At 33.1% G+C, this 13,212-nt stretch overlaps 1 protein-coding gene across 1 annotated transcript; it reads right to left on the reverse strand.

Annotated features, from left to right (window-relative positions):
- Positions 1-290: 290 nt before the first annotated feature.
- LOC107849351 (probable plastid-lipid-associated protein 8, chloroplastic) lies at positions 291-7,665 on the reverse strand. Its single transcript, XM_016693953.2, has 4 exons — positions 7,312-7,665; positions 4,524-4,647; positions 1,985-2,164; positions 291-758 (listed from the first exon to the last, which is right to left on the reverse strand). The coding sequence occupies exons 1-4, from the start codon at positions 7,528-7,530 to the stop codon at positions 565-567; spliced, it is 717 nt and encodes a 238-aa protein (XP_016549439.1). The 5' UTR covers positions 7,531-7,665; the 3' UTR covers positions 291-564.
- Between the last annotated feature and the right edge of the window lie 5,547 nt (positions 7,666-13,212).

Raw genomic sequence — 13,212 nt, forward strand, 5'->3', positions numbered from 1 at the left:
CGAAGTTCTGATCAACTCGACAAGATGAAATGTTGTCTGATACTCCTGAAGATACAAACGCATTTCTAGGAGGCTCAAATCATCCGGAAGTTCGAGAATTACGTTACAAAAGGCCCTCGAATCACAGAAAAGCTTAGGAGAGAAGAATCGAGAGAATAACGGAATTGTACTCACAAGATTACTTTAAATAAAATTATTCTTTTTGTTTATTTTTGTTTTTGCTTGCAGTTAATTTTCCGCACCAAGAAAATTTGTTGCAAACAAAGTTGTTTTTGCTGAGTGAAAACATCTTTAGAAAAGTGGGGCAAAGTACTATCTTATGCCAGCAATTTTCATTCCTCAATCACAGACATACAAAGATCAATTCAGTTTCCTTCTGAGTTCAACAAATCTGATTCCAAAGGCTGGAAGTTGGATGACAGTTTTAAATTACATATCCAGAATAACGCGATGTGTCGCTGACTTAGAACAATGCTCCCATATTTGTGTGTCAGTTTCTACTATATGTTTGTACATATAATTGACTGGGTAGTGTCAGGAAGAGTAACTATAAAGACAAGCATTTCAAGGTTTGCGTCTTTGAAACACAAACAGGGAGCCTCTTGAGCCCTTTCCCAACCTGATCTTCTCATCGATGTATGTGATTTCTAGTTTAACTTCACTCTCACCACCATACTGAAAATCTAACCCTCCTACCTTGAGTTCAGGCGGCTCGAACACAACTTGGATCCATTTTTCATCTAAAACATTCAGTTTTCCTGCATCAGAAAGCTGATGGTTAGAATCATCCCAGATTAGAATGGTAAAAGAAGTAGCACCCAAGAGTGTGGCCTATTGGTTTAATGAAGTTGGATTGAGCACCATGAGAGACCTCAAGGTTCAATTCCCAACAAAGACAAAATTAGGTGATTTCTTCTCATATGTTCTAGCCTTAGTGGACAAAGTTCCCTTGCACCTGTTGTTGGTCGGAGGTGGAAGGTATCCCTTAGAATTAGTCGAGGTACGTGCAACTGGTCTGGACACCACGCTTATCAAAAAACATGGGAAAAGAAGTACTGGACAATGGACACACATCATGAACTAGTCTAGATCCTCTGTTGAGGAATCAAGTATTGTCATGGGCATGAAAGTACATATTACAAATTCACTCCCACATCAGGACAATGATATTAACAATGATATCAAAATCTAACAAATAATTGTGCAAGCAAGTTATTCATAAGTGCTTGTCTGCCTAGCACAAAAGGCGCCATACATTCATGAGACGAAGAGTAAGCAAATTACATATATCAAATATAATCCTATCTGTTCAATTACAACAACATACCCAGTGTAATTCCACACGTGAGGTCTGGGGAGGGTAAGATGTATGCAGACCTTAATCTACCTTTAGCTAAAATGAAACATAATAGACGCAAAGATTCACATAGGAGATACCAAACTAGGCATTAAGGCTTACTAGTATGAGATTTTTTTACTCGTATTGAAATGAAACGGACTAAATTGGGTATAAAGGATTCATATACGTAGTTTTCCATAGAGAGATAGATTGATTGATTAGATAAAGGCGATCAAGCTGGCGTAACGCAGGAAATTGTAAGAAGTGGGAAATACTAGTAGGATTGTTTTGAGAGACAGTGGAGAGAGGGCACTTCGCTGATCCCAAAGCTTTCATATAAAAACGTCCTTATTGAGGGTTTGGATTTCAACAGATTGTGAACTAAATGGACAATAACTTACAAAATAGAAACTGCAAATGTGTATAGACAAAACTGAGTGTGTTATTCTTATAGAATATGCAAATTACAAGCAGTGACATGTCTGTCGACTGAATGTTTCCCTTTTTATGTTTGGCCAATGTTGCAGCAAATCACTTTTACCATATAAACACACAAAGAAAATTCTAATCCTCTATATAAAGGTTAAAAGAATGTGTAAGAAGAGAGAAATGCAAAAATAGGACATGTTTGCCTCTGTTTCATACCTTTCAAGGAAACCTCACCATCAAGGAAACCAAAAAGCGAAAAGGACACTCGATTCTTGACAACGTCAGGGGCTTCAACAACCTGAACCATTTCGTTCGTTTTGAAGAAAAGGCGACCAAACGCACTCCGATAACCACCTCCAGGTGAAGTGGGATTTGAACAATACACGACATCCCATTCTGCAAGGAATTCATTATTAATGGCAGTCAATGGAGGAGACTCGATTTTCACTAAGGAGATTTAAAATATAAAGAAGTAAACACATGAAGGAGCTGAAGAGGGTTACCGATACTATATATACATTAAAAAAAGAAAAAGAAAAAGGATCCCTTCGATTCTACCTAGCTCCACCCCTGATTGCAGTTTAGGAGCTTCTGATTTACTATAAGACATGGTTAACATAACCATCACATTTATGCACAAAATTGCTAGAATTGAACTTCACTAGTCATTGCAGTTCAGATGACCAGAAAAATAACTAGGATCTTTTGTCAGCAACACATCTTGCAGCTTAATGCAAACGCACATGATCATTGCTCACATACACTCACACAGACTCATACTACAGATAGCCACTTGATAATCACACGACGAGTGTTAAAATTTTAAAAAGAAGTTTTTACATATCATACAAAACATTTGATGCAAAGGTGCAAATAGGCAATGTGAGCATCCAACTTCCTTAACAGGTGTTCTAGATTTGTCTTTGTTTCAAGCTACCTCGAGTATAATTTTTTTTCTTCTAAGAACCGGTAATGTTGTAATCCTCAGCATTAAGGGTATGCCGAACACCTCGAAAAAGTGACTTCCAAGAGAAAGCAAAGCAATTTAGAGAAAACCTAATAAATCTACAATCTGATCTGTTTCCTCTATACGAAGTTGTTTACAACAAAAATCAAAGACAAAATACAATTCCATTTAGCTTTCTGAATTGAATTGGATCTATCTTCAAAACATCTTTCTTTCTCTCCACACAGTCCACCACCAGATGCAAGCAGGTATACTCTCCACCACCTTTTCTTTTTTTGAAACTGGTAACTTTGTATATTTCTCACATACAGTACATCCCTATGTACTGAAAAACCATAATTACAATATTTACTTCCAAATCCTGCTAACTCCTAGCTAAATTGAATCTAGAACATCAATTAGGGAGATAGTGTCATTTGAATATACTTGGTTACACCAAAAACAAAGTAATGGAGGACAATTTAGCTTAATCTTTTGCATACTATTCTCTATGCTATCAAAACACCTAACATTCCTCTCCTTCCAAATTGTCCACCAGATACAAGCAGGGACAATTCTCCATCTATCTCTGTTTTTTGCCTGCGCACCACCTTCCTCCCAGCTCTGGATTGCTTCAGTAGTCTTTTTAGGCATAGTCCATGAGATGCCTTCGAGATTTAGGAAAATCCTCCATATTTGTCTAGCGACTTTGCAATGAAGAAATAGATGGTTAACGGTCTCAGCATTTTCCCCACAAGAAAAACATCTAGGACAAAGTGGTATCCCTCTTCTCATCAGATTGCCTTGGGTGAGAACTGCTTCCTTGGATGCCTCTCCATGCCCAGTTGTTTATGCACTGAGGCATTTGATTCATCCACCTGTAAGCATTACTTACTTTGAGCTGGCCCTTCTTGTTACCTTTTCCCGCGATAATTCAAATCTGATTTTACTTCCCGACCAGATCGAAAAATAGTACTTAACACCATTTCTGGATATCACCACTTCTTTTGGTATGTTGCTTCCATCGTTCGAGACCAAGATTCTAGCCCATTTCATGTGGTTCTTCAGCTCTGTTTCTTCTTCTGTGGCCACCCAATCCCCACATAGGTTTCCAATTTCTTGGAAAACTTTTTGTGACCATAGATGCAGAGGGATTCCAACAATTCTGATCCAAATTCCAGTGGACATTGTACTATTAGGTGCACAACCTATCATTGGGTTACACCACTCTAGGCTGAAAGTTTGGTTTTTCGAACTCCCCTGCCCTTGTAAGGTTTGCTCAGCCATGTGCTTGTTGAGGAATTCAAAGAGGAACTTGTCACCATACATTTCATAAATGTTCTTCCAAATCACAGTTGACCATCTTCTTATCTCTGTCTTTTGCACCCACCCCTTCTTATCCAGCAACTAAGAAGATCTGAGGTACCTTGCATATAAGTTACAAGTACAGAGGTAATTTCCTATTTCGGTGCACTTTGTTCTATGAATTACAAATTCATACATTCTTAGACGGTATTTCGTCGGTGATCATATCTGCAGACTTGTGAAGAGGAAAGTGTAGAATATATGTAGCACATGTTAATTTCGTGCACAAATTGTTCTAAACAAGAAGGAATTGGGAGGAATTTCTTCATAAGAATGGCACACGAAATCCCTTACTAGAAATAGGCAAATGTAGGACAAAATAAGATAAATAACTAGGCCAGACAAACTATGTTAACAAAGAAAATAATTTCTGACAATTAATGTGTCAATCTGGGAGATATGCATAGAAAGTTTATGGAACTGTTTTTCATCTAACATGATTACCTCCAAATATAAGGGGGCATTTCACAGGTTCAGCTACACAAAAAGGTTGCAATTCTTGAGCCACCTCGGCTACACTTTTGTGCTCATCTTTTGCTAGCAAAACCCCTCTATCTGATTGCATAACCTGGTTAAATTATGATACTCAGTTGATGTTATTAAAACCTCCAAAATAGAAGAACTGAGAATGCACTTATAATGTAAGTAACACATGCAATCAAAACAAAACCAAATTTGGTTAACTGCTTCTATGCAAGTCATATCCCATTTAGTTGGGTAGTTAGCTACCGTGTTTCTTTAACCTTAAGATGTTAGTTTCAGCACCTCATGAAGCAAGAATTCAGTTAGTTTCTTAAGGGTGTTTGTTTGTTATAATATCCCTTAATCTTTTGGTAAGCATTTACAATCTACAAGGAAGCACTTGCCTATTTTTCCCAAACTATTTGAGGCCCAAAACTCTACGACCGGTGGTGAAGTGGGTGAGCCTGGAGATTGCACACATAGAGATCAATACAAAGGTAGTGATAGATTAGGTACGTAAAGAGAACAATGGATAGTTGAGGTATTCACTCTTGAAGAAGTAATAATTTAGGTATTCACATTTGAGGTAGTGGTATGGACTGCGTACACTTACCCTCCCCAGGCCCCATTTGGTGGGAATATACCTGGTATGTTGTTGTTGTTGCAACTCTTATGAAAAAGGGTAGGATAGAGGATAAAATAGGATTTTATATATAATAAGCAAATGTAAAATGTGAAAAAAATAAGCATGACACGGTCACACCGAATCGGTCGTTACACAAAATGACATTTTTCATTGTTATGTAACAATTTGTTTAAGATACAACATAATAAAGTTGAAGTAACAATCAAAACAACTTTGCATTTAAAGTAACAATACGATTAGGATACAATACGTAGCAACCATCCAAACATGCTGTAAATTGGACAAGGGGGGTATCACATTATCATTGTTAATAGTTTGAAGTACTACAACAACAACATACCCAGTATAATTCCACATAGTGGGGATCGTTGATAGTTTGGAGCTAAGTTACTCGGACTCTCCAAGAACATTGCTACACCCGTGTCGGATCCTTAAAAAAAAACACTATATTTGGGGGATCCAACACGCACCTGAAGACATTTTTGAAGAATCCGAGCAACTTAGGTTTGGAGTCAGGTAGTGAATCAACATAGACTTTGTTACTATTGCCAAATTAAGGGTACATATCTGTTACTTCCTCCGTCCCAATTTACGTGGCACCTTTGTTTCAAACAAGTTACTGTAATTTTTTCATATATCATCAAATATTTTGAATTGTCAATTAGACTTACTTGATAATAAAATGGCTCCTTCATTTTCAAAAAAAAACTTATACTTCCTCCGTCCCATTTTACTTTGCCTTCTTTTAAATATATTTGTTTCAAATTAGTTGTCCATTTTCGCAAATCAAGAGTGTTTTATTACTTCTTTCTTATATTACCCTCAATATTAAATAACCAAAGAAAATAGTAATAGTTAGATTTAGAGTTTCAAGACATCATTAATAAGGTTAATTGTGTAATACACTTCTAATTAATATTTTCTTAATGGGTGTGTTAAGTCAAAAGAGCACAAGTAAAATGCAACAGAGGGAGTACTACTTTTAGTAGATTCTAAAAATGCACTCTCTCTAGTCCAAAATAAATGAATTTTTGAGTTATTTTTCAATATCCAAAATAAGTAAATTGTTCATTCTTCCAGAGATATGCTGAAAATTTCTTTCAATTTTATTCTTCATTTACACTTTCTAGGTTATGAGTTTCAAAAGAATTAATTTACTTTATTTTGATACGGGTGATATTTCAAGACTAGTTTGATAATATTAAAAGGATAAACATGAAAAGTAAAGTACTCCCTCCGTCCCATTTTAGTTGGGCACATTCCATTTTACACGGTGATTAAGAAATTAAATTGAATAATAAATTTTACTAGTTTACCCTTTACCCATATTAATAATATTGGGCGTAGCAATAGCTATTGGAATTGTAATTGTTCACCTTTAATGTAAACTATTAATTATAGGGGTAAAATGGAAAAAAAATTAATTAATTTTATTATGATTTAGTAAGTGATCAACTAATGTGGACATACTTCCTCCGTCCCAAATTAAGATGGCACATTGATTAAGAAAAATAATTAATAACATAGTTAGTTTATCATAGTACCCCTATTAAATGATGTTTATATTTTAATCTAAAAAAAAATAATTAATGCAAAGGTAAACATGAAAAAAAAAATTCTTTCTTTATTAATGAAAAAAAACAAGTAAAATAAAAAATTAAATTAGAAAATTTGATGCGGATAATTTGGGATGAAGTGAGTATATGTTTAGTAAGATTACCAACTAAAATGAGACAAGGAGTACTAAAAGCAACTCTAATTAACTAATTTTCTCTAATTAGTCTCTCTGTTCACTTTTAACTTGTCAATATTTCACATTTCAAGGTCAACTTGTATAAACTTTCACCAATATTTTGAGGTATATAATTCAATATTTTAAAATAAAAATTTATATGGTGGAAACTATTAAAAAAAAATATATAAGTTGCAATTCTTCTCCTGTCAATATCATAATATGATGAAAAAGTACAATCTTAAAATATTAGTCAAATTTCATGAAGGTTTGACGTCGAGAAGAGAAGCGAAACAGTGACAAGTAACACTGAACAAGTAACAGTGAACGTATGGAGTATTTCATCCTCAAGTAAAAAATCGTCAGCAAATGATGTGGCTCGACAGCTGTACCTTAGAAAGAATAGTAGCGACGAGGTCATTCGGTTTAGTCACCGGCGCCGTCGATGCAGATACAGAAGCATAAATTGGTGAAAATGTTTTCGACGTCCGGCGACGAAACTTAAGTGCTAGCTGCGAACTCGATTGGACGGATACGGCGGAGATGCGGCGAGGATTTCCGATGAGAGCGGTGGTGCCGATGCCGGCACCGGCGACGACGTAAGTAGCCATGGTGATCGATTTTGGCAATTTACAAAGAGGAAATAACGATTGGAGAATTTAATTTGTTTTTGTTTGGGATGTTTAGTTTAGTTTGTTGTGACCCAGAAACGTGTATTTTGTGAAATCTCAAAGTGGGACCCATTGGATATGGCACAACACACCAATATACCCTATATATTCTTACATCAAACGTATAGGGAATAAATAATTTCAAAATAAAATAAAGAATTATTTATCCTATGTTTGATTAGAAATTTTAGTTAATATCAGAATTACTTATTTTATTATTTAAATTATTCATGAAATAAGTTATTTCATACAAATAGTAGGATAACTAATCTCAAATAATTTTGAGATAATTAATTATCTTGAGATAAATCTTTCCCAATCAAATGACCCAAAGTGGGTAAGAAATAAGAATACTCCATCCCAAGTTTGATTGGGCACAGAGATTAAAAAATAAAGAAAAATTTAGTGATATTTATTAAATTGTTCTTTATTAAAAAATATATTATTCGAGGTGGTAGGAGGTGACGGGCATTCCGTGGATTTAGTTAGGTGCACGCAAGCTGGCCCTAACACCAAGATTATCAAAAAAGAATTAAGTGAAACTTTATAAGTGGGATTAATAAATGTAAAAGTGAAATTGTGTCTTTAAATAATTGATAAATAAAGAAAGATGATATTACTAGACACATAAAATGGGATAGGGGAGTATAAACATACGCTTTAACTTATCATATTTATACAAATTTTAATCCTTACAAAGTAATTATAAAAATTTCAACTAATTACATATCTTCGTAGGATGTATCGGGAGCTAATTATGTATCTCAACAGATCAAAAACTAAGATTTTCAATAATTATATAAAAATATTAAAATTTTCTATAGTTAAACTCCAAAATGTCCGAATTTATGTTGTTTATCCATTTATATATTATACCTATAGATTTTTGTTAACTACTAGTTTAACCGCACATGCCTTGCACGTGTAATGTTTGATTATTTAAAATTAAATAATTTTATTTATTGCGGAGATTATAATGAAGTGTAAAAGTTCAATTCACTCTCCAAAGATCCTTCACACTTTAATAAAATAATGTAAACCTAAATATATATTTTATTTACATTCTTATTATGTACTTACAATTTTTAAAAATTTGATATTTCTTAAATTTTTCTTATTCTGATGTTTTTATACTTATTTCTAAATTTTTCAGATCTTCTTCAAATCAAATTTTATTGATTTAGAATTCTTAAACTAATAAAAAATGTATTAGTTGTCGTTAATTCTGATGATTTCGATTTTCACCATAAATATATTTAATTAATTTTTAACTCTTAAATATTAGGAAAAATAATGAAAAAATGACTTTGTCTAAAGCAAAGACTTTGAAGGATAAAAAGTTCAAACAACATTTATAAGGTTCTTCACACTTTTAATATATTATAGATTATAGATATAGATTATAGATAGATATAGATAGATATAGAGATAGATATATCAGAGAACTTGTTTTGGTTTAGAATTTAGGTGTTGTGACTTGTGAGAAAGAAATTTTGCTAATAGAAGTGGGGCACATTGGATATGAGTGTGGCTAATGAGAGGTCACCATGTTGTTTAGAATTTAGATCTTGTTAACAAAATTAGAGACTAAATTAAGGTAAATTACACGCTGTCTCCCTATTTTTGAAAATATTTACGTGACATAACTCATGTTTTATGTATAAGTACATGATTTAATTCATCTTTATGTATAAACATCTTTAAAATAGGTCAAATACATCGACATGTCTCTCAACTTGGCATCATCTTTTACTTTGGCACCTCGAGGGGATGTTGTTTACTTTTGACACCGTAACCAGTATCTAAGTGTGTCATTTTGACATTTTTTGCATAATTTACTGTAAATCTTCACGCACGTGGCTACAATCGCTTCTTATGTGGATTAGTTGACCAATTAAATTATGCCAACTCATTTTAATTATCCAACTCATTAATATATACACAATTAAATTAAAGGATAAAAATACATGACAAACTAACCAATTAATTGCTGACACGTAGCATTTTCTCAAATAATTATAAAATTATTTAAGCCCCTCCTCCCCAAACCCCCAAAGTCATCTTCTCCATACCAACCAACCACCCACTCACCCATTAGACAAACTAAGCCCCCCCTTTCCCCGGCCATCTTTCCATTTGCCCTCCCCCACACCATCGAACAACCCCCATCCAAGTTATCTTCTTCATTTGGCAGGCAGTCTCTTCCCCTCCCCGTCCCATCATTTTTTTCAATATGCCATCCAGGTAACATCTCTAAGTACTCTGATCTACTACTTGTATAACTATTTTCTCCAATATTAGCTGACACTGACGCTTCTTGAGCAACAATACTAGAAGAATTAGAAACAAGTCCAGGTAAAGGCAAAGGTTTTTTGTTGCAAGTTTGAGACTTGTTGACATTTATAGCAGAATTTTGATTTGTAGTAGATAAAGTTACTGATGGAGATTCTGATGAAGTGTAAAGTGAAGAATTTACTGAACTCTTAACACTAGTTAGTAGAAATCTGTTATGCTTTTATGTATATTCATTAGTTTTGTGAATTGAAACATCACAATCTCTACAAAAAAAAATAAGATTAAATTTAAAAATATGGTGAAATTTTTTTCTTGATTTTCTCCTTTTTTCTGTTAATTCGATCAATGAAGGGAAAATCATTTTAAGAAGGAAACCCATTTTAAGAAACAAGAATGGTTAAAACGAACAAAAGGGAAAATAAACCATTCTTATTTCTTGATTTCTTAAAGAAGGAAAATTCTTGATTTTTGTTAAAATCAACCATTCTTATTTCTCAAATAGCGAATTAACCTTGTTTCTTGACCTTTTTTTCTCTGTTAATTGGATAAATGAAGGAGAAATTAGTGTATGGATGTGTTAAGGAAAGGAAAAAAATGGTGAAAAATGAATGAATTGAAAGAGTGAGGAAGAAAGAGAATGAAGATGAAAAAAATTACGAAAATACTCCTAAAATACGCTTAAAATACATGTAACACACGTCCCATGATGGCTCAACAAAAAGTGTCAAAATGACACATTTTTCTTTCTTTGAGATGCCAAAAGTGAACAATGTCCACTTGAGATGTCAAAGTGAAAGATGGTGTCAAGTTGAAGGGTATGTCGATGTGTTTGGCCTTTAAAATAAGATTGATATATGCTGATTTCAAATATATATATATATATATACATATACATACATGCATGCATACATACATATATTTGTCTTTGTATTTAACCATACGATTGCTTCATTTAATTAAGGCGTGATATATAAAGGAAAATTTTCAGAAATAGCAACTCTGTAGTCTTAATTATAACTTTTATTGCAACAGTTTCATAATTACGAAAAATAGCAAATTGTATTTTGTATTTAAGTAAAATGTTGCTATATAAATACATTTACAAATATATATATATTACTCATAAATACATATGCACAACTGAAAAAAACATATTCTTCTATTACTATGAAGTGGGTAAAATAATTCTACTTTTGCTATAAGTTGCAATTTTGAAAAAGTGTTGCTATTTATTGTAATTATAGTCTTAAGGATGTTAGTTTCTGTAATTTTTTCATATATAAATATGCCCTTTAACTTGGTCTCAAATCACATCTACGGCCTCCAACTTTGGATGTGTATAAGTAGACACTTAAACTTGTATAAAGTTGAACAAGTAGACACACATGTCCTATGCGACATAATACATGTAGGACAAGAATTGGCCATGCAGGACGCCACATAGGACATATGTGTCTACTTGTTTAATTTTATACAAGTTAAAGTGCCTACTTGTGCGCATATTCAAAGTTGAAGGTCATAGATGTGGTACGAGGCCAAGTTAAAGGGTATGTTTATGTATTGTGCCTTTAAATAAATAAGAAATTTAGCATCATATGACAAATATGAGGGTTTATTACTGAAAATAATCTTTCTATTTTTACAAATGTAGGAGAAAAGTCTATGTATATTGATGGAGTATATACCAGATATGTTATCGTTGTTGTTATTATTGGCATCGTGTGACAAATTTCATTGTCAACTTATATTAATTAGCAGTTTTAAAGGCATTTTGGGACGAGTCTCGGGACGGGGAATATCCAAACACTCCGGAAAGCAAATAAAAGTTGTAGGTCTATAGGATGTGTGTCCTAGAATTTGAGGCGTGAGTCCCGAAAGTAAAAGTATATGCCTAGAATGTTAAATTTGATTTTTGATATTCTAAAATTTGAGTGTTTTTGTTTTAGGCCATGTGTTTTTATTATGGTTGTTGACACTTAATTTTAACTCTCCTTTTCCTATAATTATTTTTTTCAATGCTTCTTAGTCCCTAATACATTATTAAAATGATGCTTTGTTTTCTTTTGTACTAATTTCAGTAGTTTTGGCATAAACGGGATTATTTTTTCTTTTACTTTCTTAATTTTAATCTTATATATATCGTACAAATATTATTGATATCGCATCAAATATTTAAATATTAGTATGTTAACTTTGATTTTTAATTTTAAACAAATTTTGTATCGTTGTAGTATTTTTTTCTAAATATAATTGTGTTTTGTTTAAATTTACATGTATGGATATATATTATATAATTCGTACATTATGAAAATTATTTAGGACGAAAGAAGCATCATTAAATTAATTAAATGGAAAATAATTTGATTAGATACTCCAAGAAATCAAGTCATTAGCATTGGACCCATTTTGTTCATATTTCCAATGGATCCCAATTTTTTTAGCTATTTACTTTAGCCCAAAGAGACTTGACCCGACGCAAATCTTTAATTCCCTAGCTAAACTCTTAATTCCTCACACCGTCTTCTCTCATCGATTCTCAACCAAATGAATTGAACCAATAAAGATCAGGGCAAATTAATTAAGGGTGATAAAAAAGTTTCAAAACTTAAAAAGAGTGACACAAGTCTTAAATATTAAGTAGAGGTGACAATTTTAAGATTAATGTTAATGACACTAATTTTAAAACCCTCAAGTTTTAGTATTTACACAAAGATCTCTACCTCGTATTTACACAAAGATCCTTACATCATCACCATCACTTTTCCCCCACACCTTTTTTGTTGCCGCCCGCCGCCGCCACCTCCTCTTCCTCCACTATCACTATCACTGCTATTGCCACCTCTTCCAGATTCACCATTTCCTCCCTCTACATAACTATCGCCTATTTTTCTTCTTTCTTCTCTACCACTGTCGCTAGCAACACCACAATAAATGTCATCTTCTCATTCGACGTCACCACCACCTCCATTTTTACCATAAATATCACTTTTTCGTGAGCTCTTCTTCCAATCAGATTTTTTTTAGAAATTAAGTATCGAAGTTGCTGCAGCAACAGTCGAATTTGCTGCAGTAACTTCGATAATTACTACAACAACTTCGATGATTGCTGTAACACAACAACTTCGATGATTGTTGTAACACAACAATTAATAGTAGTTGGTGCAGCAATTATCGTAGTTGTTGAAGCAACTCTCGTAATTGCTGAATTTGCAAAATTATTTCTTCATTCATTTTTAAAAAAAATCAAAAAATTTCTTTTCAAATATTTTTTTTCTGAAAAAATAATTCATAAAAATTAAAAAAAGAAGAATGAAATAAAAAGATAAA

Source organism: Capsicum annuum, chromosome 1, assembly GCF_002878395.1.
Source record: "Capsicum annuum cultivar UCD-10X-F1 chromosome 1, UCD10Xv1.1, whole genome shotgun sequence".
NCBI lineage: Eukaryota > Viridiplantae > Streptophyta > Magnoliopsida > Solanales > Solanaceae > Capsicum > Capsicum annuum.